The sequence below is a fragment of the Filicampus tigris genome, chromosome 11 (assembly GCF_054856515.1).
Source record: "Filicampus tigris isolate MCC_2025a chromosome 11, RoL_Ftig_1.0, whole genome shotgun sequence".
NCBI classification, from domain to species: Eukaryota; Metazoa; Chordata; class Actinopteri; order Syngnathiformes; family Syngnathidae; genus Filicampus; species Filicampus tigris.
This window is the reverse complement of record NC_141227.1, coordinates 10,497,623-10,524,789: the sequence shown is the minus strand read 5'-3', so window position 1 is coordinate 10,524,789 and position 27,167 is coordinate 10,497,623. Positions and strand designations below refer to the sequence as shown.

The following is a 27,167-nucleotide window of genomic DNA, read 5'->3' as shown; positions in this document are numbered from 1 at the left end:
TTTCGTCAGGCCTGCACACACTTGTGTGTTTAGATTAAAATGGGGTAGCACCGGCAGCAAAACATTCCTGCCGCTGGCTGCTACGTCGTATCAGGTGTAATTGAGTTTGAAAAAGAATGTGGTCCAAACTATGGTCAGAAAGAGCAGAGCTTCTCGGCTTTGCCGCGTTGCGTTGGCCGGGCTCGTAAGACTCCCACATGTCCGCCATTCATCACCAGGCTGACAGCTCAAAGAATCCCCTCCCCCGCGCACGGCTCCGAGGTCAGGTTGCGCTGGCAGGAGCAGCCTACGTTAAAATCCCCGTTATCCTTTTTCACTTTTGGATCTCCGGCTGACCGTTAAATTTCTTGTGTCTCCAGACTACTTGGTGCCCCTCCTCAGCTCCGTCTTCATCGTCCTCTGGGTCCTTCTGCTCATCTGCCTCTTGCTGTGGTGCATGCGTCGCCGCCGGAAACAGAGCAGCCCCGGCGGCGGCGGCGGTGGCGGCGGCGCGGCGGCCTCCGGCTCGGAGGACAACACCACCAACAACGTGCGCGAGCAGCTGAACCAGATCAAGAACCCCATCGAGAAGCACGTGGGACTCTCGGTGGCCATCAAAGACTACGAAAACAAGAACTCCATCATTGCCAATATAAGGACAAATCACCCCGAGGGGGACGAGGACGACAAGGAGAGGCACCTCCAGAAGGGCCGCTTTGCCAAACAGCCAGCGTACACGCTAGTGGAGCGGGACGAGAAGATCTCCAGCCCCAACTCCACATCCAAACACCCAAATTGGACTAATAAACAGGACAACAGAGACTTGGAGACGGCAAACAGCATAAACAGAATGGACTACATAGTATAGCGGACAGCTGTGTTGCTGTGCAACCGAGCCTTAAGCGTCTTCGCACCCCAGTGGTGGGTGAACCAGGGGAGCTTTGGCATGCCTAGTTGGTAAACTGTCATGTCACTTGCGATCCCCGCAGTATTTTCCTGTTTTGCCCGTGTTAATTTAAGTTTTGACAAGCTGGCTTACACTGGCAGTGACGGTTGCTTTGGTTGGCTGGAAACACAAGGCACTGGTATATATTTCACTGTAGAATGTTAAGTTTACTCCACTACATTTCTGTCCCTCCCCCAGCCTGCCCCACCCCGGCCTTTCATCTTTTTTGTTTTTTTTTTCCCTTTTAAATTGAGTGGACACATGGAATGGGCTCCTGTTGTAATTGTTGTACAATGACTAAAACAACCCTGTTGCGTTCCGCACTAGAGCTAATCATTTTAGTGTGTGTTCTTTGAATTCTTTTCTAGTACCATTTTGGAGAAAGTGCCTTTTTCAGCTTTGGACGTCGCCACTGTCAAATGAGGAAAAAAGATCAACTTTATTATTTATTTTTATTTTTGGGGGGGGGGGGAAGTGTGGCGAGGGGGGCGGGGTGGGTTTAATGTCAGCAATTGCTGCCAATATGAAGAATTTATGTGTTGATTTAGAACATGTAGATATGTACATTTTTTTTTATTAATCATTGTGTATATTTGATTTATTAATTTAATAATCAAGAGCCTTAAGATATCATTCCTTTTTATTTATATGTTCTGTCTAGTTTGAAGGTTTTGATAGCTGTGGAAGCTTACCATTTCTTTCAATGACGGTTTCCTCCAATACGTTCTATAAAGCCAAATGTCAGAAATTCAGAGACAAACTATGGGCACTTTTGGCCTAAGGCTTTTTATTTTTTACACATTTGACATTTCTTTTGTTTGTTGCCAGGACATTGACTGAAAGCAAGTGAGGATAAATAAAGGCTGCTTGATGTGTGAGATGGACTTGCTGGCAGACATATTGCTTGCCATCAGACAGTAAGGGAACAAAAATGTCCAAAAGCAGCCTCAAAAGTTTCTCCCTCAATTTTCAAAGGCTGTCAAGATCCAGCAAAGTGACAAGGCAGGTCACATGACTACGACACGCAAGGATTCCCATCCGCATTAGTCAGCATGATATCATAAGCTAGACTGTGAGTACTTGAAGAGTAGATTGGCGATGGGAACACTGTAAAACCACATTAAATACACTGCCTCCCTTGACAAACGTCTTTGTACGCATCGTTTCTGTGCACAGTCCTTTCTAATGAGGCTCTTAAAAGACAAACATGTTTATCTCATTTGTTAACCCTTTTGAGATCATGGCAACATTTTTGTCCATTTTTGACTTGTTTGAAGTTGAGAACAATGTGTTGATCTGGCAATATATTTTTGAAAGTTGTATTTATTAAATATTTTGTATGAAAAGAGAATTAAAGACGTCTTTGTTCGAGAGAGTGTGTGATGAGCGTGACTTCTCTTGACGATTTGGGGTTTGAATGCATTTACAGCGCCGGGGAAAAAAAATTAAGCCACCACTCCAAAGTTTTCTATATCAGCGTATCGATATATGGCAGTCATTCTACTTCAGCGTCTGCTGAATTCCATTCCAATGCACAAGCCGCAATGTCTCACACGTATTGTAATATTTGTTGGAGGATCTCTGACCTGGCGGGATTTTCAGCACCGCTGGAAGCGAACAGAATCGTTCGTCTTCAATCGAGCCACGTGCAAAATTGTCCTGGAGGAAAATGGGCTTCCTACTTTGACAATTTTCCCTTCCTCTGGATTGTTCTGAACAGCAAGACAACGACGCACAGTCACACAATCAGGTCAAAAGGACCGCCGGACCACTCAGCCCAATCCCTTGAATATGATCAAAAGTAAGAGGGCTAAGATCACAAGCCATCAAACAGTCAAGCTATTTAAATGTTTGCAAGCAAAGTGAAGGACTGTTTGGGAGATGGTATCATGTCTTTTAAATTTTATTTTTAAATGAAGATTTTAAATTGCACTGTGTCTGTAGTATATAATATAGAAACCTAGAGTATAAATGGTAAACAGACAAACGGATTATTTTGTCGTGGTTTTATCTTGTTCTCTCCAATTGTCGTTGCAAGACATTTTACATTACAAGCCTGTTGTAAATATAATTCTTAATAAAACCTCAGACTCGCAAATGTGAGAGGTTTTGGGAGTTGTTACGCTTCTGCGGATTCAGTGAGTGATTAAAGCCCATGCAAGAGATGATCAACCACCTCTTCAGAATAACTTAAAACATAAAAGCTTCAAACACTTGGGTGAATTTCTCAAAAATACCATAGTTGCTCTTCCTTTCTAAGATTTGGCCTCTATGTTATTCATCTCCAATTACATCAGCGCCTTCTGAGGAAGCCACCACTGATCTGATGGTTAGTGTTGGACAGACTTCCACTGTCAATGTGCTATGAGCATCAGGCTTCTGGAACGTGTGAGCGAGACATTGAACAGATCTCTATCATATATCATCGTGGTTGCTTTCCAATGACAACCGGGCAATTTACGTGCCTGTCAAAGATGCAGTGATTTTTTTTTTTTCCCTGGGAAAAAACGGATTTATTCAGATCATAAAATGTCTGTCCAGTAAAACCAAGGTTTATTAAAAGAGTATATTATAGGGTGACATGTCAACGAGTAGCGCATCATAAGTTTTCAATTGGGTGAGGACTGCCTGTTGGGACTGTCGTTACCCTGCACTCTTTGGGGACATGTGACTCTTGACAGATGCTCAGCTGGCACAGACGGAGGATCTTGATCTCTTGATGGAGCGAGTGTGAAATGCCTTGGTACTTCCGCTAATATTTCAATAGTGTGCATTGGCTGTGCATCTCTGCACCGCAAACATTCAAATAAACTCCTATGATGCGGTAACAGTGAAAAGCCTGGGCACATTGGTGGCGATACCGTACATGTGTTTGGAATTGTGAGCGCGGAACTAAGTATGAATGGAAATTATGTATGAATGAAAATTCTCTAAGAATAAACAACAAAAAACAAACATGAAAAAAAATCTGGAAACAGCAATCAATCACAGCAGAGCTTGAGCAGGGAAAGTGGACAATTTACAGACACATGGGAGCCAGTATTTCAGCCTAAAAGCCATGACGTACTGCATGGCTCCTGCCTGTCTGAAATCCCCAATCTTTAACACAAAACCCGAGTCTAAACTCCAATTAAGGGTTTTTGACTTTCATTTGCAAGCCTCTCCTGACCACCACTACTTATGGGTGGAGGCGAAGTCTGTTTCAAGTATTTGACAAAACATAACTCAAAACTCAAGCTCATGTATCAATTATGTGCTCTGTACTGGATCTGCATGTGTGGCTTTATGTGAAAAGAATAGAAATTGTAGTAAAAGGCCATGTGTGTGTACAAATGCGAGGGAGGGAGGGAGGGAGGGAGGGGGATGATGGGGCTTGACACAATTTCGTTTCTATCTGGATGGCGTCAGGCATTTTGACTGTAGCTCCACTGTCCCCCTCAGGACCTCTTCAGTCGTCGTAATCTCGAGGTTCTGGGCACATTTTCACTTCCCTCCTCGCCGCCTGCGGATCTGGAACTAATAGAGGAGCCCGAGGATGCAAGCTTGACAGATAGGCCCCTCCGACTTGCGGCCGGCCTGTTTTGGTTCGTCTGTGCTGTGTTATTGCTTGCGAGGGGGAGCCTCTGGTCCCGTTTCCCTGGAGTAAGCAGCTCTACTTCCACTGTGGTTTTCTTGTACTCGTCGACTGGGAAAGCCTTGCTTTCGTCTGGAGCAAGGGGTGGCGGAGGGTGAGGCTCGTGTTCGGATATTTGCGTGAAGCGCTCACTGGAGTCAGTTTGCATTGTGGCCGGAGGTCTGTCAAGGCCTGTCCTCTTGGCCTTCAGCGGGCGAGGGTCTTCTGAATCGCTGGGTTTACTCCTCTTGCTCCGCCTGGTTCCCGGACTGATTTCGTGTGGGCACAAAGCTACTGAGGCCAAGTTTGGCTTCATGTTGTCTGGAGAGCAATGATCTGTTTTGCGCTGATAGGTCAGGCCTTGGCTCCCAGTCACAGCATTGGTGCATGGTACCTGTTGCTCTATGGAGACACTTACCAATGAGCTTGTGTATGAGATATGCTGACCGTCACGTTTGCCGCTTTGGTGTTCAACGCAGGCTCTTTGCTCAATTTGTTGCTCTCTCACAATGAGAACCCGCTGCTCTTGCTGGACATTGGGTTTTTGGGCTCTGGACAAGACAAGCAGATACTTGAGCATCCTGTCTGACTGGAGGGGTCGGAAAGTTCTGAATTAGATCATACTTACATCTTTTGAAGCACAGTCTTCTTTATTTTTGTGGCGCAGTTGAAAGACTCTTGGATTTCTCCCTCTCTGGAAAAATATTCTGATCTGCTTTGTTCACTCAGCTCGGTCTAGAGAGGACAAACAGAATCCGTGTAAACAAAAAATATTATCCCTGGCATCCTTGGGAAAGTTTTGGCTCCGCTGCAGACAGCTGTCATCTTCTAGCGGTGTCGGACAACACTTAACAGAATGCATTTAAAAAAATAAAAAATAAATAAAAAATAAAAAAATCAGAACACAATCAGATCAAGTCAAACCCAAAAGCTTATATTGTGAAGGAGCACATTACATGTGTTTAATTTGAAACACCTACATTCAACATATATTGCAGCCACATACGCAGCATCAGAGGAATCAAAATAAAGTATCACAGAAATGTTATTAAATCTTGCTGACAAAGATAAAATCACCTGGTGCAAATAATCATTAATATCTCTAAACGATCATGTTAAACGTGGTTATTTCCTGTAGTTAAAATTAGAATGCCTATGTATTGGATTGTGGAGCATGCTAGATGTAAAACAACAGTGATGAGCACCTGAAAAATAGTTTAAAAAGCTGTATGTGAAACGAGACGTGACTGCAAATAAATTGCACCAATGAAGTACTTGGTGTAGTTAAATCGCTAATTAGTGTTTGATTGAAATTTATAACTGATTAGAATGCTCTATGTGTGCAAAGCAGCAAACAGTTACCGTCATATTTTTGATTGTGCTCCTGTGGATTACAATCTGCAAATGTCAAGCTCACGGTAACCCATCAAACAGCTAATATTGAAAATGAGAAAACTTTCAACCAAGCTCAGAAAAAAACAAAAGCCACACTTGTGGATGTACAATATTCAATGACCATCCAATTATATGTCCTCAAACGCAATGGTTAAAACATAATTTTTCAGATCATTGCTATTCCATAATGTGGTTGATAAACTGATTAATCCAATATGAGAAAAGCCAATGTGGTGAGCTCTGGCTTGGCAAACTGTCTCCGGTCTGCAAAACAGATCCGAGGAAAAATGATTTGTGACAGTTACATGTAATGGAGGAAGGAATACACAAACTGAAGCATGGAGGCTGTGCCCTAAATGTCATTGTGTGCTGGCCTGGGTGTAAAGGACACACATGGGGCGAAGAATGGGACACCAGGCACCAGGAAACAAAAGGGCCACGATGACACAGAATAAAAGTGTAAAGTTAGATTAAGAGGGGAAACTCACATAATGAAAGATATTGCGAGTCTGGCCATTCATCTTGCCCACAAACTCAAGAATGCTCACGCAGGAAGTGTTCCACAGATTGTCTTTTGTGGCCAGATTGAGTCAGGCGTGTAGGCTGGAGGTCAGTCTTTTACGCTCATTCTGTTATATACGGGGGAGGACTGCCTTTGGATTGGTGACAATGACCCAAACACAAACCCATGCGCAGCCAACACACCAACAACAATACTGAGAAAAGTGTGGGTGCAGTCAATTGCATTGCAAAAGCCTTGATATGTGCTTCGGTCCATTTATTATGAAAAAAAAAAAAAACGGCGTTTGAAAATAAACTTGAAAGAAAAATCAACAAGAAGCCGATAGGAAGTTCTCTGAGAACGATGCCTGTCTGTTCGTGTCGGCGCAACTTCAAAAGAGTGGAAGAAGAAGGAAGGAAAGAGACAGAGGTCGGATATATATAGAGATGGATAGAGACAGAAAGTCGGAGAGGGAAAAGGGATGGCCGATTATGGTTCATCACCAGGGGTTTCCGGGAATTTCACTTTGGAGCAACCGCAGAAGTGCATGAATAACAATAATAATAACAATAATAATAATAATAATAATAATAATGTGTTTCTACAATCCCATAACATTTCTAATCAGAAATGTCAGTTCTATTGCTTTTAGTGCTTGCTCTTTAAGGCCCCTGAGGCTTGTTAATTTAACGCAAAGAAAAGGAAAGCTATTCGATGAAGATGATATAAAGCTGACAGGATGAAAAACAGGATCTTGTCAAACACACACGCAATGATTCAAACTACATATTGAAATGTTTTAATCCTCACTCAACTGGAGTTTGGAAAAATAAATCATGGCTTTTCATTCGAATGCCTGAGAGCAGAATTATCATGGCAAGTAGACAAAAGGCTTAAACTGGCACCAAGAGTAATGATAATTACAGATATATTTAAAAAAAAAAATACTTTCACTGCTGGAGTAGAAAATATCTCCTGCAGAGAAGCGAATCCACTGACTCCATCGCTCACTCAAGTGAAGAAGAATGCCCCGTTTGTCTTTGTGCACCACATCTCCATGCACAAAATCAACAAACATGCATGGGCATGGACTTGGTGAACACTGAAGACAGTTCTTATCCCTGTAACATTGAGGTTTGTGGATCCACCCATATCGTAAGGATTAACGTAAGCCCGCCAGTATGCGCTCATGTTGTGCAAAACAATCAAGGCAGCAAGCCGCATGACACGAAACGGGACAGAACCACGTGTCGTGTTGGCCCTGCACTTGGCCCAGGTGGAGAAGATCGCACGCTCGGGTCCCTTGGGAAAGTTGCAGCGCGGGCTGTTGTGAGACGGGAACAACTGAGGCGTGCTGAGGTGATGAGTAAACACAAAGGCCCATCCAGAGCGCAGAAGAAGTGGTGGAGTGGGAGTCGGGGGAGGAGGGGGCTGGAAACACATCTGCTCTGCCTTTGATCCAAACTTCTGCAGCCCAGCACGCCACTCACCTCCGCTGCCCACTCTGCGCCAGACTAGAAAACAACGGCCACAATCCTAAACACTTGCTCTTCCTTCCCATGCTGCCCTACCCACTGCTGGTGCTGACTCACCATAGGAGCAACTCTTTAAACAGGATTTGAGTGTAGAAAGGTCAAGGGAAACTCTTTTTGCAAAGGCTGTGCCTCGTGTGTCCAAGTAGCTGCACTTCTGTACTGCTTTCGGATGGTTCCAACAAAACGGACTTCCCTCAAAGATGGGTTGGCTTTGACTTAACACTATCAGGCATGGCACTCTTAACTGCTGAATTACTTATCAAAGTCTGAACCTCGCAAAATCAAAGTCAACACCGTTCCAACATCAAAATTGCTTGTCAACTTCGTCAGCTTTCAACTAAGCTCAGGCTGACAGTCCAACAATGCTACTGCTAAGTGAGGCTGCGTAAAAGGATTAGAACAGCTAAGTACACTTTTTTGTGTGACGGTGCCTTTCCCTGGGAGTGATCTGGGCTTGATTCGGCACATTTTTGTGTTGTTTCGGGCTAAAATAAACTTTGACTTAAATGTTGGCCAGTTTACGACATCCACAGTAAAGAATCATAGAAAATTGATGGCAAATTGTTATTTCAACACAAAGATATTTTTTTCAAGAATATGTTCCCAGCAAGCCCACTAGTTGAAACACGGCATTCTGATTAATTTTGCGTTTGCGGAATATAAGTTAAGCAGCAAAATGCACTCGGTTTTAGCCATCTCTGGGGGCGGCCATTTTGTCTTCTGTCGACTGAAAATGACATCACAACTGCTCACAACGATCAATCACGGCTGTCCTCTTGTCTGAATCTGAGCTGTGATTGGTCGTTGTGAGCAGTTGTGATGTCATTTTCAGTCGACAGACGACAAAATGGCCGCCCCCACAGACGGCTAAAAACGAGTGGATTAACACTTACTCCACAAACGCAATATCCATCAGAATTCCCTGTTTCAACTCGTGGGCTTGCATAGAACATATTCTTGAAAAAAATATGTTTGCGTTGACTTTCTCTTTAAAAGATTAATCTACTATAAATAATGTAATTACGCTCCATCTGTTGTTGTTTTTTTTTTTCAATCTTGACGTATTCCTAAAATACAGCACTTAACTATTAATCAGTCAACCCAAACTGTGAATTCCATAAGATTTGTTGCATTGTGGTTAAATTTAATCTAAACTGCACCAGCACAAATCGCACACACAGGATCGGCTCTTTCCTCCGTCATTCGACATCCTGCTAATTATTTGCTGAGTAGCAGTTTTATTTCACTCAGAACATGGGAAAAAGTTATAAAGTGATGTTTTTGATTTTTTTTGTATCAGTGTACTGAATATGTGCACATGATTAGAAATGGATTCAGGAGCTAATTAACGCAATTTAGCAGCTATAGTTAACAAACCTTACTTCATGATGAATAATCAGAAAACAAAAGGAGCTCATTTTAAGTTCCACACATCTACATGTTTTTCACATTTTACAACTTCAATCTCAGCTGAGGCGGCGTGCACACTTGAATTCATCCAAAGGCGAGATTCTTTCAGTAAAACCTGGGTTTTGTTTATCTTTTCAGTCACATGCTATTGGACAAAATTTATCGGTCCAAGAAAATCTGCAATGTTGCCATTAAAAAAAATAATAATAATCTATCTGTAACATGTGTTGCCACTTTGTTGAGGCGGCTCATGAACTTTCAGTGCAAATTCAACAAAGTCAGAAGTCAGACTAAAAACACTGAAGACAAATTGAACACAGGATTACCAAGGCTGTTGTTGACTGTTGTTTTATGCGCATGCAGTATTTTTTTTCAATATTTCAATCGCAATGAATGCTGTGACAAAAATACACTTACAGTATATTGCCAAAAGTATTTGCTTACTTGCCTTGACTTGTGTATGGATTTGACGACATTCCATTCTTAATCCACAGTTCAATATATCAGTCCAACCTTTGCGGCTATAACCGCTTCAACTCTTCTGGGAATGCTTTACACAGGGTTTCTGGGATTCTTTTGACCATTGTTCCAGAAGTACATTTGTGAGGTCTTCCCAAAGGTGTTCTAATGGGTTGAGGTCAGGATTCTGTGCAGGCTAGTCACGTTTGTCAACAGCAAACTCCCTCATCCGTGTCTTTCTGGACCTTGCTTTGTGCAATAGTGCAATGGTGCACACTTGTGCAATGGTGCACACTTGTGTTGGAACAAGAAATGGGCCATCCACAAACTGTTCCCACAAAGGTGCAACCATAGAATTGTCCAAAATTTATTTGGTATGCTGAAGTTCCTTTCACTGAAACTGAAGGTCCAATTCCAAAATTCCAGTCCTATTCCTGTTCTAATTGCAAGTATGAAGGCACACCGGGAAACTACGACTTGCCCCTCATGGGATGCATAAAGTTATATAAAGTAAGGTCCATAAAGACACGCAAAGAGTTTGGTATGGATGCATTTCACAGGCTTTAAAGTCCTGAATCTGATAAAACACCTTTGGGATGATATAGAGAGGAGATTGAGAGCCAGGCCTTCTTGTCTATCAGTGTGTGACCTCTCACATGGTCAAAAAATTCCAATAAACACACTCCTAAACCTTGTGGTATGCATTCCGAGAAGAGATGACGCTGTTATACATTAGCTGCAAAGGGAGGGTAGACCGACGTCTCATTAAACCACATGGATTACGAATCAGATCACGTCAGGTCACTTAAATTCGCTGAGTTGGGCCAGAACCTCCTATGTCACGATTTGGTCCATTTCTTTTTTTTTCTTCTACTGGTCAGTCCATATGTGTGCGTGTTTTTTTTTTAAATAATTTCATAATAATTTTTACAAATTATTGACCAATCTAAAGTGTTGAAAATGGCTGCTGTTTTTTGTCGATGCAATGTTAACAGTTGAACAAACATGTCGTTTCGGGGGTGGTCTCCTGAAAAGTGATGATTTTGGGGGTATGAGGATTTTACCCAACGCAGGCGATATGCAAGTCAAGGCAGGCAAGTGAATACCTCTGGCAATATAGTGTATGTTATGATGACTTTTATCACATTCTTCTAATACACTTTGTGCATGCAAAAGGCCAAGCTGCAGCATTTTTGAAAACTCTGTAAAAAAAAAAAAAAAAAGAAACCAAAAAAAAGGAAAAAGGATTTAGGTGTGTTTATTTTTTTTATTCTAACAATGTAATGCCATGCTGAAACATGAGTGGCTTAACACCCAGCTTTATTCAGAAAGCACATTTTGTTGCAGTTTCTAGATTCGGCTCACTGATGCATTATTAAACTGCATCAATTAACTGTTGGATATTGCAAAATTGACTTTTAGAAATGGTGCGTTTCATTAACAGGCCAAAACCATAAATTATAGTGACAGCAAACTGCCATACTGTTACGGAATAATCATAGCAACGGCACATAACAGTAGATCACTGCTTTCGTTAACAGTCCATATCTGTACTTTTCACTGACAATAAAAATCTGTGAATTTTGTCAACGGTGAAATATTTTATTTTTACTGAATATTTTGGGCAACCCCAGCTGCCTGCAGATGACTCTTTCTTTACGGCAGGAATTCTTCACAGTGTAAGACATAAAAGATAACGTGTCTTGTTTGACTCAGATATAGACCACCAAAGTCTATATTCATTTTAAACAGCAACATCAACTCTAAATGTTCCTGAATTGTTTTCATTAAATATTTAACTTGAACATGGAAAAGACAAATAAAAACAGGCTGTGATGTAAACAAACAGTGTAATTGTTTTTGTCAACCAAGTGCGAGGTCCACCACAGAACTCTTAATCTCCCAGCCCACTGTATGTACTGTGTAACCCTGATACACCAAAACGACATTCACCAACAGTGACAGACGCTTACCCCCTGTGGCGTCCGGCCGGCTGTCGGCACGTCACGCTGGAGGAATACATTGCAACGACAGACAGCGACGCTGACCATTAAATTGCCTTTTGCGCATGCCTAAGATGTAATACCCTTCCATAACATCGGCGGCGGTAGTCACTATTTCTCATTGTTAGAAAAATCCAACCGGAAAGCTGTTGGCCGGGAGCGGATTATAACAACGTAAACAATGCATTCGGCTCTATTCTTCACTCACGATGAACTCCCACGCGAAGTAAACCCTCACGTTCTTGACACGGTATTGTGAAATACTTACATTGTCAACCCTCGCTCTTGTACTTGTAAGAAGATTAAGGCAGCGAAGGCGTGCTCACTGTTTATCCGCATTTGTCACGTCCCGTTGGTGCTCCAAGCGCTGATTTGCTAGCTAACAGCCAATCAGAGTGACCAAATATCACGACTGGCGACGCCGATTCAACATACGTAAACGCCCCCCAAGACGCTTACAGACGGGTTACGACACTACGACGGTGGCCACTACACCAATCAGACGGCGCTTAAAGACGCCACGACGCTTCATGACCTCCGACCTCCGTTTGGTGTATCAGGGCCTTATGAGCCCAAGAACCACATCCTGGGGTGGGAAACGCCATCGACGGCAAGGCCTCCTTGAACTGGAGAAATCAGTTGTACTGAACTTTTCACTGATGACTGTGCTCCACTAAAAATATTACAATCACCGCTTTGATTGAAGGCCAAACTGTGGAGAGTGCAGAGACATTTCAAAGGGAAATAACAGAAAAAAAGCTCATGGAAAGCAGCAGGATGTTGCTCATGGAATGCATTGGGAGAGATGTCCATGCTTGATGTGAGTGCCAAGGTGAGAAGCTACACCAGCAATTCTCAGAATACACTAGGGAGTTTGGGATCAAATGAGCACTGGCCAAAGGACTGTTGTCCGTAATATGAATGGACAAGAAAAAAGTGGGCTTGTAATATTGGCAAGAGTCCAACATGACATACACTTTGACAGGAAAATACCGTAACCAAACCGCATATCTCTCTTCAGCCAATTGAATGTGTCAAATTCTTCGTTATTAACCAAATGTATTGTATATATTTCAAGAAAGCATGACTTTTATAAATACCATGTATCCTGCTATGCATTGTGACATTTCAAGGAGTGAACGGACAGTTAGCTATTACTGTGTATATTGACTTACTTACAGTACATATGTAGCCATGTAGGATGAATTGTTGTTACTCACAATGGTCACTGAAATAACTTGAAAGTGACAAAAGTAATACAAATACAAGTTCCTTTCTTCATATGCTTCATTTGTTTTTTACCTGTAAACACAGAGCTGATGTGACTTGCCAAAAAGCTTAGTCTGATCTGTCAAAATGACATACTCCCACATGTTTTGTGGCATGTCCAAAAATCATTTAGGCAAATTCCAGTCCCTAAGTTATCTCAGTGTCCAATGTGAGACTGTCTTTCTTACAAAAAACAATACCTAGGTTACCTTACCAACAGTTTCGCCTGCCCGGTTTGTACAAATAAAATACTGTGCTTTGAAAACATAGAGGAGGCCCAATTATGTTGTCGCTTGAATCTGTACAAATCTAAAGACCACCAATCATCCTGGAGCAAAATGTGCTGCCATGCTCGGTTTCATCTGCAGGTTATTGGTGCTCTTGAGCCGAACAGGATAATGCTGAAAATGCCCTTTAAATGTTTGTTCATAAGGAATGGGGCAAAATACATGTCAACAGGTGCAGATGTCTCGTGATACAGGAATCATTTGATTGCAGTGTCTGTTTTATCAGGCTGTGTAACCGAGGTCATCAGGCCATGATTTCTACCCAGACTAATTTAGAGTTATTTCCGCTACCATAATGGGTGTTTTTGTTTTGTTTGTATTTTCTTCTTCTTGACTTGGACAATATGTTTGAGAGATACCATGCATCAAAATACGGAACTTGGTTGCTGTTGAGATATATATATATATATATATATATATATATATATATATATATATATATATATATACATAATGAAAAAAATAAAGTCAGTTAAATTTCCCCTTTTTTATGTACATGTTCTAGCATTTTGAAGATTATGAAGAAGCCTTAGCGTTGCTGTTTCCTGCCACCACTTTCCAAGCAGGGTGCAAATTCCTTGTGTACCTCCTGGTGTCTTTCCTTGGCAGAACTGATTTTAATTAGTTGCAGCCTTACTTTTCTCTACCCAGTAATGTAGGTTTTTGATTTTAAAACACAAAAAATAAAAAAGCATTATCATTATTACTTTTTTCATCCAGGCACAAGTGATTGGCAGGAGAACGTTTTTTTAAACAGTCTAACTCCAATTCTGTCAACCTCGCCCCCAGTCAAGACCACCATATACTGTATATAAAGTGGGAGCAATGCTTGGCAACTAGCGTTTTTTTCTCAGAATCTTCTGCCAGGCGCCTGGAAGAGGAAATATAGTATAAACAACACTCACTGCGGTTGAGCTTGGTTTTGTATAGTGCATTGCGGCATCTTCTGGACGGCTTACACACACAACGTAGCGCTCAGGAAACACACGCAATTCTGCAGGCAAGCAAAGTTGTAACACAGATCACAATAGTAAATACTGTGGTCTCAGCTTCAATCATGAATCATTGTGGTGGTAGGGACAAAGCAATAGCAGTTACTTTCCCTGAGAATAAATAGAAAATGACAGTCTAAGTTTATAGCAGCAAAGTTTTATGAGCATGAAATATAAGCTTTCGGAAGTGTTACTTTTCATTATTTAAAACAAAATCGTATTGCCAAAAGGGCATTAGATTTATTGCTTAGATTTCAAAATAACCCATTGTGATATACTTCGTTCGTTTAAGACGAAGCTATTTGAAAATAATAATCCAAATTCTGGTTGTTTTATACAAGTCCTATCAAGTTTAAAAGTTGGCAAAATTATTTTTTTTATGTAAAATATCTACCACAACATTACCTGTCTTTTTACATGTAGTCAGCATAATTGGCTGAACAGACTGAAATGATGGCCCAGTAAAATTTTAAATGGCCTGAAAATAATCAACTTGTAGATCCTTGTAGGCCCAATTAGGCAACCTATGACCCCAGAAGACTGACTAATTTGATGTGGAACAGACCTGCTGAGAAAGCCATCATCTCATTCTGCAGCAGGTCAGTACTGTCTTAACGTCCCCTCCCTGAGGGATCAGGTTTTAACTTTACTGACAGGAAGAGAACTGTGTCGGTCCCATGAAAAGGTGACTAAGGGTCACAGAAACTACATGGGCCACGGAGCTACATTTCAACTGCACTCATAGGCAATTTCTCTCACTCGCCAACTCACAGTGGCCTCTCACGGGAACCACTTAATGTCTGCTGGTTCCCAACAACACCCAGAGCAGGTAGAGACAGGACATAAAAATAAGTGAGGGGGAGAAACATCAACATGTAGAGTCCAAATGACTTTGGTCTTTCTGTGGGAAATTTGGCTGAACATGAGTCATTGAAATTTCTGATTCAGTGGAAATGGATTTGAAAACATAGTTCACATACCACCATGGTGCTGCTTGACAATACATCGAAGGTTGATGTGGCGTTTCAGAAAATTGGCAACTAGGTTGAAATTTTTCCCTACAAGAAAAAAAAAGGCAAGGATCAATTTAAACATAACTCAGGGGATTTCATAGAACAGAAGGAGTAAGTATGGAAAACTTGAGGCACTTAAGATACAGCACATTATCTGCGGTTGACTGGACAGAACTGCTTGACTGACAGACTGAATACGATAACCAGTAGGTAGAGAACGTGAATGAATGGATGAATGCTTCATTCGATGAAACTCAGCATCCAGAACTGGTTTCGGATCAGAACTCCTCAACAAAACACAGACTAAGGGATGGCTTAATAAATCATTTCCCCCTTTGAGAGACTTGCAGAAACAACACACAGTGATGCTGCTCAGGTCCCAAAATGGCCCAACACTTAACTAAAAATCTTAATCACTTCAAATGACATTTAAATAGTTTTAACTGTATTTGTTAACCATAGCTTAATATGCTATCACATCCACTTGAGAACTTTGTTTCTAGGTTGGATGTCCAGCAGGTGTGCTTCCATAGATTTTGTCCAGTGATGCAAATGTAACATTTTACTCAATTTGATAGACATAAAACTCCTACCATTAGTGTGTGAATTATTGGTCAGGCAAAAGTGCATTAGAAAAGATAAAAATGGTCCAAAATCAATGCATGTATTGAGCTCCACCACCCTACTTCCGTGATTATTTAAAGATGGTATTTTCCCAGGATAATTACAGCCCATCAATACCAACCCACTGCCCAGACCATTCTCTAATAATTAGGTGTGATCTTAGAATCCCTTTCCAGGGCATCAGCTCTATTTTTCATGGAATGTTCCTCATGGTATGCAAGATGCGCTGGGTAGACACAGTGGCCTGTTGCCTAATCTGGTAGGAATTTGTTGACTACAAGCAAGGGTCCAGCTAACACGCTAATACAGCCCTTCTTTGTAAACTAGTCAACAGTTCTGAATAGCCAAGTGAGCCAACTCATCTCATGGAAAAGCCAATGTACTTGAGTAAGTTAAGTGAGTTTAACTTCCTTGTCCCTGTTTCTGTTTGTATATTTATAATAGCACAGTCGGCCACCACTGTTCAGGGGGGATAGAGACTGGGCCTGCCCGCAAATAGAAAATATCCAATGCGAATAGTAAAAATCGGCGTTTGACACCCATTGAAATGCATTGGAGGAAAAATAAATACAATTGATTTAAACCCCCCCAAAATGTTTAAAAATGCTGATAAACATTAAATGTACATTTTCCATGAAAAATGGGTGGAAATGGGGACAAAAAAATGAAAACATATTTGAAGAAGAATCTAAATATAAAAATCCCCCGTGTCAAACCGCGATTATGCAGGGGACGACTGTGGTGGAAAATTTGAATACATAAAGACTATACTGTAGTATGTAGTATAACTTTAACTCTCCATCCATTCATTATCCTAACCGGTTATCCTCACAAGACTCGTGGGTGTGCTGGAGCTTATCCCAGCTGTTATCGGTCAGGAGGCGGGGGACACCCTGAATTGGTTGCCAGGCAATCACAGGGCACGCAGAGACAAACAAACATTCACACCTAGGGGCCATTTAGAGTGATCAATTAACCTACCATGCATGTTTTTGGAATGTGGAAGGAAACCGGAGTACCGGGAGAAAACCCACGCAGGCACCGGGAGAACATTCAAACTCCACACAGGAAGGCTGGGGCAGGAATCGAACCCACGACCTCTGAACTGTGAGGCGGACATGCTAACCAGTCGACCACTGCGCCGACTAAAATGAACTAAAATTCCGGTGCAGTACCGGTATGTGTTTTTTGAAAACATTCAGCCTTAAAGGGGTAGTCACAGCCAATCACGATGCATCTGTTTTCCGAGTTTGGTCATGTGGCATTCGCAAGCTGACCCCGTAATTAGTCATTACCTTAGCCTTGAGCAAATGTGATGTCATTTTCAGCCAATAGCAAGTGGCAAAATGGCCGGCACCTGACATGGATAAAAATGGGTGGGCTTTTCTGCTTAATTTATATTCCACAAATATTACACATGATACATCAGAATACCGTCTTTTGAGTAGTGGTGCCACATAGAACAGATACAGAAATTCTAAAGAACATTTTTGAGTTGACTTCCCCTATAAAGCTCAATCATTTTTGGATCTTGTGGTCAAAGACTTAGTCTCCCAAAGAAGGCTTCTTTCCCCTCAAGTATATAATTCAATAGAAACAAGCCTTCACCGTTAGTAAAAAAAAAAAGAAAGAAAAAAGAAAATCCATAGTTCAAAAATGGCCCTTGTGGTGTTTAACGTAAATTTTTTTAACACACAGCAGCCAGGCCAGACAGAAGGGCGTGAAGATGCATGTTTGACTATTTCCTTGTTTCTTTATCTGATCTGAACTGCAGACCAAAACCTCTAATTATCATCTTCAAAGAAGAAAAAAAAAGTTTTCTTGTGATTCTTTAGACAATGGTGTGCAATTACACAGATAGCAAGCCACAAAACTGCCACAGGTGTATAGTTAAGTCCACCGCCTAGTGATAAATGACAGGTTTATGCTTTATTTTTAGTCATAAGTATGTAGCATGACTCGGGGTAGCTGTTTAACAATACCATGGAAAAATAAAAAAATGACATTTGTATTTCACAGTTTTCCTCATAGCTCAATCCTATACATTGTTTCCTACCCAAACCTCACTTTAAAAAGACAACCCTACACATTTTCACTCAAATGCTTTTAGAGTTGAATCATGAATGACAGTGCACAACTGAAAAGCTTCACTACTTTAAGAGTTAACTACCTCTACTTACTGTATAGTAACTGCGACACTAATCACTTTCATTATTGTTATGACAATTCCTAATTCAAAAGGATAAGCAAACAACAAATTTGTTTTTAAAAACTCAGTTCACCATCAGACAGAAAAGAATACCGGTAATTGCCGTCATTATGTTTTTTTTTCCCCGTGTGACAGTCTAGAACGCTTATCAAGTTACTTATTACTGGAATGTTTCTGATCCCTTCAAAGTTTTAGGTACAACGTACGCCGAGAGCCAAACTCAATTTTGACAGCTCAGTCAAGAGTCATGAACATACTATACTGTATTAGCCCCCAGAGACAGAATAGTACTTTGCTCAATTAAGACGAAATCCCCCAAAACATCTTTGAAGACATAAATAAAAATAATTTTAAGTCATACGGTATGTGTGATCGTGTGAAGTGATGACAAGGGAAATAGCACTTGAACTGAAAATGGATGGGAAACTGAATTTCAATGATAAATTGTCAAGCAATCTGTGTGATTTGGAGAAGAAAATATTTCAGTAAGATGACTGAGCTGTGCTTTATCCTTTCTCAATCAAAATAAGGGAATTTATTCATTTTTCAATTTTATACTAATTTTTCACAGCAGTGGTTAAATAAATCATAATAAATAACAATAATAATATTAATAATAATCAATATCTTGTATGTAGTATATGCGGCATACATTAAATGTCCACATGAATACAACTGTCAATGGTATTTTCCCTAAGGGTATTCTTTGACCTCTATGCAGCCATCCTCAGTTTTTGCTCATTTAGGTCTGTTCATTTAAGCCATTAAAGTTTGATCCTTAGCAAGTTAAACAAATGAAGGAAAGGGGTTGATAAGATAAACATGACCACTCAGAAATATGTAAAACATTAAGGCCTAAAATAAGTGTTTGTCTGACCCCAGTTCAAGATGCACATGGTCACCGTCAGGCGCAAAGCTCTTACGTCCACATTTGTTCGATTGCATACTTTTTGACAAATTTATAATTGTGGTCCCCGCGTGAGTCTTGACCAGTATAAAGTACTGAAATAGCTCGCTCTCTTTGATGATGCATTGTCAGTGGCGCAGCAAATTATGTTTGATGATGGTTTTGGAGTTGGAGGATCATGAGAAAGATTAAACAACTAAAACATTTTGTTTGCTTTTTGGGGGTGGGGGTCTTGTGTAATTTAAGATAGCAAATCAAATCAGCAGACGCCTATTAACCATTCTGTATGTCAATTCAGTTGGAATGCAGATTTATATTTCTGTGTAGTCTTCCCTGCCCATAAAGGCAACAGCGACCATTCCAGCTCAAGTTCCCTTGCACATTCATGGCTTCCGATGTTTTTAGAAGCTTTAATTTAATCCATTAGTTTTATGTTGGGTTCTACAACTATTCTCATCGCAATCCCTGGTGGGTTGAATTTGCCAATTCCCAGGACAAGTTTGACGGGGATGTCTGGACACAGAGTTGGGAACCAGTGAAACAGCGTGGCGCGAGATATCAGCTGTTCCTCCAACTTCATAACGCTCTGCACATCACAAAGTTGCTCTTGGCCCTCTGCCCAGGTTCTCTCATGCTAAGCTTACATTCATGTTTCTCTCCCACAAACATTTTCCTGGTGCCTCCACTTGACAATGTGAGGTCCCATTCTGTGGCAACTGTAGCCCACAGTGGTGAAGAACACAAAAATGCAGAGCAGAGACTGTTTCATTTCTTGATTCAAGAAGCGCTTGGGTTGCTTAATTCTTTTGAAATCCTGTACACAACAACATTATGCTGGTTTAATCAAACTGTAAGCAAGTCATCACGCCATGCTTTAAGTAATGTGGTCGATAATGTTGTCACCACTTGTCTGGAGAGACTCCTGACATGGTGTAGTATATCACAGGACAAATAGAGAAAGTCCACTGGTGCCAAGGTTTAAGAAGCTGTACTTGAGGTACACATACAAACAAACAAGAGCACATCCCTCCAGCTTTCACCACTTCCTTGAAAAACAATGAGAGTAAAGAAAAGTCAACAAACCAAAAGGCAAACAGACTGATGAGGGCAATAAAATGAAAGGGACATACAGAGTCACTGGAACTTGGGCAAAATCAAAGAGCGGCATTAGACTTCATTTGTTTCAGTCATATCGTGATACATTTTAGCGCAGTCACAGCATACCCTTAGTCACCACCCTCATTCCTGCCAGATCCTGTTGCAACTGCGATTTATGCTGCGGCTGTCATAAGGTATAATCTTAGGTCGAGGTGTGGCATTTTTAAAGGTCCTTTTTAGTTACCTGTTTGTCCTTTGCTTTGAGCCAAGTATCATGTAAGTGTTTATTTTCGACACACCTATATGGGCATATCTTGTGATCTACATAAAGCACCCTTCAAATAGCAGTATTTGTTTGTCCTTCTCTTGTGCCAGAGACGGTTGGCAAATTTGGGAGGAGTCAATGGCATAAATATTTTGAAGTGCTGCAAGATACAATTGCACCACCAATGAGTCTGGCTAAACATTATTTCAAGACCGACACACCCATGACCGCTGAGATGATGGTAACAGCAATGTGGGTGCTAGACAGAAACTGGCGTAGGTATAATGCTTGGCTTTAATGGCCTGTGTGCTGGCCATATGAGTTTCCCTTTTTAATCTAATGCTAACATGACGTGGCTGTTGAGTAAAATCTGGTTGACACACATTCTAATTGCCATGCAAATGCATAACTGGGTTTATAAAGTGATTACTTAGTGCCAATGTTCAAAGCAAAAGTTCTGAAACTTGGCAAAGTATAGTCATAGTAGCAATGCCAAGGGATAGGAGAAGAGATGATCACTTGCAAGCACGCAACCATGTGCTGTAAATATGTGAATAACACATTTGAACAAACACTTGAGTAGGATTAGAACTAAGCAAATCAGAAACATTTTTCCTATGGCTGAGGACAAAAATGTAATTCATATTAATTTAGGCTTTAGGCCGTATCTGACTGTGCAGTGAAGGCTTGCAAGGGTAGCGAATGTTGGAATCGCCAACTTTTCTGACGAAAAGCAGGTGGTCGCCTCTGTCATTAGCGACTACTAGCGATGCTTTGTGACAATGAGCGAATGTTGAACAAAAAAACTTTATAACTTATAGGTTGTGCAGGGCTGCTCTCATCTTCATATTTCTCTTTCACCATCTCATCGCTGTCCTACGAAAAAACACGTCCAATTTTGTCATTTTTAAAAATGTTCACGTTAATGGGATGTCTATAACATTCCATTCACGTGAAAATTTAAAAGATGAAAAAAATGGACATAAGTGTTTTTCACAAGACAGCGACAATCTGCTTCACCACCTCTCTTTTGCTATTACTGTCCTTAAACCTATCCAAACGTGTTGTAAAACATCGGGTACTCTTCAAAAAGCCAGCCAACATTTCTTTGTCGAACCATGTCGAAGGATAGCAAAGGTTGACAACAACATGCACAAGCTATCAAAATCCCAAATTATTCAAATTAATTCAATTCAAAGAAACAACAAATAATCCGACACATCAAACTGATTTACACCGAATTATAAAGGCCGGTTCCAGCTATAATGAGGAGGGGTTAGTTTGTGTACCGATACACTCACATCTTTAACTTCAGAACAAATTTCACCATTTAATTCTGTTTTTGTTACACCCCTAGTCATGACACTTTGGGAAAACAAAATCATGTGCTCTTCTTCACGAACAGGAGTTGAATCAGCAAGACAGTCAGACATCAGCACCTAAGAATTCTGCTCTTTTGACATATCAGCTTTGAAGTGGGCCCCCCTCCGTCAAGTGTGGGTGGAGAGTTGGAACTTACAGCGAGTGAGAAATGACGGAGGGAAGGATGAGAGAACACGAGGAAGTTACCCACATGTAAGTGGGGGCTTTCCTGGAAGGACATCACCCTGTGTGTTACTGCGTTGTAGCAGAGCACTCTGCCTTATCATCCTGCACAACGAGCACCTGAATCAATATTTGCACGAGCGCTCAATTTAACATTTGGGTGACCCCTTCGGCACAGTTACAAAATACGCCCCAGCATGGTAGCTCAGGCCAGCCCATAATGAAGCAAAGTAGTGGAGAGTATTTTTCAGCAGAAAACAATTTTTTTTAAAAAATCTGTTTCGGTGAAACATAATGAATTTATATTATGTTAGTTTATATTATCGACGTAATACAGGAGGATTCCGTTTGTGCAAAGAAGTTTGTGAACCTAAGTTATATAATGAGCTGCAGTTGAAAACTCAGACCTAGTTCTTGTTAGATCAGAATGTCTCTTCTTGCTCGGTTCAAATTGGTTATTTACTGCAGCATCTATGGATGGGAATCACTGATTTAGTCCATATAAATGAACAAGGCTTATTAATTAAAGTGTTGAACAGGATCTGACACTTTAGCCCAGTAGTTGAATTCATTACACTATAATGACTGTAAAGTAATGATGAACTAAAAATGTTATAATAACGTGACAATATTTGGCTAAAATGTGTTTTGGTGCACTATGAGCAGCTTCTATACTGTATTGTCATTTCCTTACTGTAGAATGCAGAGCAAATTTAGCACATTGCCCTAAAGTGACACCTGTCCACGAGCAAAATCACATGGCTGCAGGGAGCACATGACAAGAGGGATTTTTTTTTCCCCAGTCCTAAAGTAACAGACAGAAAAAGAAAACAAGAAAACACCTAACTTTAGTTCAAGAAAGTGTGTTCACTACTCCCGGATAGTTTGTGGTGAACGGTCACATGAATGTGATTCGTGCTAAGGCTCAGGCCCTAATTATATGGGAAAAGAGTGTAGTGTGACAGCTATAGCTGGGATTGTGGTTATGTGTTAAGAAACTGCAGCTGACCCCGTGGACAAGGTTAGGAAGAAAAAGTGAGAAAACTAAGTAAGGACATCAGAGGTACTAGGAAATAGAACACTCACTAGGAGCAGAGGCTATGCCCAAAAAGTGCAAGTGGCAAAAAATGCCAATGGTGCGTGTGAATATTCATTTGTGAGTGGTCAACAATGGAGTCAAACTGTCAGGGCGTATACAGTCCAGCTTTTAAGAGCCACATCAACACCACATAGTACTGTGAGGAAGGGGGTTGCTCAGCAAGGGGCCAGAGACAAGAGGGTGAGCAGGAAGAAGGGAACGCTCGCTGCAGATCCATTTTGAGCCTGGGCCTTGGAATTCCTTTGTTCCCGTCACAGGTCTCTGTTTCACCCTTGCCTTAATCCCAGACCGCCATGCGCCCAGTAACATAGAGCAGGGCAGGTAAATCTGCTACTGGCATGCCTCTCTATTTACAGACAAGTCCCGCACATTGCAGTCACAACATAAATAGTAAGAGTTGTGGTGGCTAAGGGAGAAAGAAAGAGGAAAACAGTTGGAAGAGCTGTCATTATACCCTAGAAAAAAGACCTCCAACAAAGAAAGAATGTGGGTTATTGAACAGTTTGCCCTGTTTGTTTAAGGGATATAAAAGGGATGTATTGGCCCTGAAATGCTAGGTAATATATATATTTTTTTTAAAATTCACCAAGAATAACACATCCGCCGTCTTTATTGTAAGCGAAGGTCATTTGTAACACATTTTCCAAGAGTAAAGAAATCTAACAACACTTGTGCTTTTCCTACAATGACCATGGTCAGGCTGCCTTAAGCCCCTTCACAGAGCTGCCAAGAGGAGTCAGTGGTACACTGTGCAGCACTCGCAAAGCCCTCTCCCACGGCTATTAGTGACCATTCATCTGGGGAGCCTGGGAAAATGCCTTTGCAGCCTGTAGTGACCATGGGGAAAGAGACTGGCAGGTGTTCCCTCCCTTCTAAGCCCTGGCACCTGTGCAGGAAGAGGAAGAAGTACCCAGCTCTGCCATGGGCTGAAATGAACTCTACTGTAAGTACCACCAAAAGCCTTTGCCACACCTACTCCAACACTGGCAGGTCACACTTCTCAAAAACGAGGTTACATGTACAAAGAAGCCTTACGTTGAAAGATCACCTTTGCTACGGCATTATATATACAGCAGCAGATGAAAGACATCTGGTTCTGTGGTTGGTCGTTGGATTTGCTAAATATGTGTAGAACGGGCCTTCAAAAGGAATACCTGGCATCAACTTTGTTAAGATGTGTAAATGGGCGTGGCAGTAGGGTTGAGTGATTTATCGTTTTTAGTTTGGAATCGCGATTCCAGACAATGCCATCTCCCTCCTCGCCCGCCAAACTCACTAATCACGATACGACAGGTCATGTACACCAATCAGCTCCGAGCTGCTGCTCGCAATCTGGGTCACCGGAGGTATAAGCTACTACGAGCTGTGCTGTTTAGGTGTCGCGACTAAACATTCTCCTGTGGTGTAGCTCGTCTGTGCTAAGTAACTAATCCTCGCCTCTGTGGCAACAAATATGATACGCTTCTAGTAAACATCGTTATCACTAAAGGCGGACAAAGAGTAGCCTCAGCACGCAACACGAAGCAAGAGAGAACAGAAGAAGCCAATGCTAATTGCTAGGCTAACATTTTGTTGCCAAACACTACAAAAAGTGCTTAGGTGTACAGTACACTTTTCACAGAAGTCTGTCTGGAACCGCGTTTAAGTGGAGAGAAACGAGTTACTGTATGAACAGCAAATGAACATGTCAATTAATATGTGTCTAGAGAGGCAAAAAACAGTATAGCATCAACACAGTAAGCACACTGCACCCCCAAAACAAGGAAATAAATCAGTTGTGTCAGCCAGGACGAGGCACTTACAAGGCCAAAAGTATATTATTTACATGTAATCTATTAAACATTTACAATATCAGCTACTGTATGCATTTGTGGTTGTGGTTGTTTCCTCTATTTTAGAGTAGTAGCTTTGGTTGTCAGATGAAAAAATAAATATGGTTTATCAAGAAAAATTGTATCCCAAGTTCCAAACATGTTTTGGTTACACTGGTTGCAGTAGCGGGCGGCACAGTGGTAGACTGGTTAGCACGTACGCCTCACAGTTCAGAGGTCGTGGGTTCGATCCCGGCTCCGGCCTCCCAGTGTGGAGTTTGCATGTTCTCCCCGTGCCTGCGTGGGTTTTCTCCGGGTTCTCCGGTTTCCTCCTACATTCCAAAAACATGCATGGTAAGGTGATTGGACTCTCTAAATTGCCCCTAGGTGTGATTGTGAGTGCGGATGTTTGTCTGTGTGCCCTGCGATTGGCTGGCAACCAATTCAGGGTGTACCCCGCCTACTGCCCGAAGACAGCTGGGATAGGCTCCAGCACGCCCCCGCGACCCTTGAAGATAACACTTTGTATTTTTCTCCTAAACCGTCTGAATCTTTTTAACTGCTTACTGTGATTATGAAAGTTTGAATACATAGAAGGCTGTGGGTCGTCCGTGGGTCGGCCTTCTTTTATGTATTCAAACTTCCATAATTCAGTGCCAGTAGCACTTAAAAAGATTCTAACAGCTGAGGAGAAAAATTCAAAGTGTTATCTTCAAAAAGAGACCAAAACTATGCCGATACTCCAAATGGTTCAAGTACAGCATCAAATTTACTTTGGTGCACCTTTTGTTCAGGTAAAACTGCCAGGTGGAATGGCAAAGGGTTAAAGCAAGCTTATAATAGCTCACTGGACCTATCTGTACAAGACGCCATGGTAGATAACGCATGCAAAAATACTTGCTCCTTCTTGGCTTGCAGAAAGTGGAGCCAAGATGTAGCGTCATTGGATGGCAAATCTAGATCGATATTGGCTGCCGTTGGCAGTACCTGCTCACATAGGATTCTGGTCTATAAAAAAGCTATCATGGCAGAATGCAAAGCGCACGTATGTCTCAATAACAAGCGGAAAAACAAGGATAAGAGAGTAAGCACTACTTGTGCAAGCCTAAACCTCTTAATCCAGAATGTAAATTAATCACAGAATGGTGGCTACAGATATTGGGTACAGGAGACTCTGCAGACCGTTTGGCAGGAATTTGGTAGTCTGCCTAGATGAGACAAAGATGGAAACTCCTCAGATATTTATCAAACTTTACAATATTGTTCAGTTTCCCCATCAATACCTCGAAATGGGCCATCCGAGGTACTCTTTAAGGTTTTGACGGTATGACGTAATTTTCTGCCATTTTCTGTTTTCTATTACTGTACATAGTGAATATTGCCCAGAGAAGCTTCGCAGTATCTGTCAGAAAAATCGCCAATTCAATCTTTTCCTGAAATCGTTCAAACCTACTTGGTAGTCTAGCATATACATGAGGATGGCTATAACACTCGTACCGTCACAAACTTATAGTCACAAACTCACTTCCTTAATACAGTATCATATCAGAAAACTGTAATGCTCGCGGAACAGAGACCCTATTATCCATTCATTTTTAAAATTCAATTACTCAAAGAAACATTTTGTTCACTATTGTGCATCAAGGAGATCGCCAGCCTCTCCCAGGATCTAATTTTTGTAGCCTTCTAAAAGTCTTGTTTGTTCATTCTTGTACAGAGCCAAGTTGTTTGGTGGGAAAAGTTCCCTCTGTTCATCCCTCTAAAAACACAAATAAATCACATCACTATGAGCGAATCATGGAGTCAAGTAGCCTGATACACGGACAGGCTCTTATCTGTCACAATTTAGCTGCATACTCCAGCAGAGTCAAATCCATGAAAAAAGTATCCCAACGGTATGATATATGGGGGTCATTTATTGTTCAGATGACTATGAAATAAAACAAATTTGTCATAACCAGATCTTAACCAATGATTGGAATCACTGTTTTGGACCTTATTCAACACAGTTATCAAAGGATATGAAAGGATAAGAATATACAATAAAGTTCCACAGAAATGTAGTTGAATCTTTGCTTAGTGGTTTTAGAATATTTTATTTTTCATGGCCAATTTTCAAACTGATGTTATGCAGCTCTTTTTCTTTTAGCATGTTCTCTACCTCCATATACCATGAACCCAGACACACTTACACTGTAGGTCCTTG

At 41.3% G+C, this 27,167-nt stretch overlaps 2 protein-coding genes across 6 annotated transcripts in view; one reads left to right on the top strand and one right to left on the bottom strand.

Moving 5' to 3' along the window:
* jag1b (jagged canonical Notch ligand 1b) overlaps positions 1-2,298 on the top strand; it is a 43,266-nt gene extending 40,968 nt beyond the window's left edge. For all 4 annotated transcript variants that reach the window (XM_086044467.1, XM_086044469.1, XM_086044468.1 and 1 more), the window contains one exon: positions 360-2,298. In XM_086044467.1, coding sequence (XP_085900593.1) covers positions 360-847 — 488 coding nt within the window. In that variant the 3' untranslated portion in view covers positions 848-2,298. The remainder of the gene's footprint in view (positions 1-359) is intronic.
* Positions 1,453-27,167, bottom strand: part of slx4ip (SLX4 interacting protein) — a 37,319-nt gene continuing 11,604 nt past the window's right edge. Inside the window, exons 5-8 of one of the 2 annotated variants that reach the window (XM_086044474.1) lie at positions 15,371-15,448; positions 14,304-14,392; positions 5,167-5,273; positions 1,453-5,089 (exon numbers count right to left, since the gene is read on the bottom strand). In XM_086044474.1, coding sequence (XP_085900600.1) covers positions 4,363-5,089; positions 5,167-5,273; positions 14,304-14,392; positions 15,371-15,448 — 1,001 coding nt within the window. In that variant the 3' untranslated portion in view covers positions 1,453-4,362. The remainder of the gene's footprint in view (positions 5,090-5,166; positions 5,274-14,303; positions 14,393-15,370; positions 15,449-27,167) is intronic. The other variant, XM_086044473.1, reaches the window with a different exon arrangement.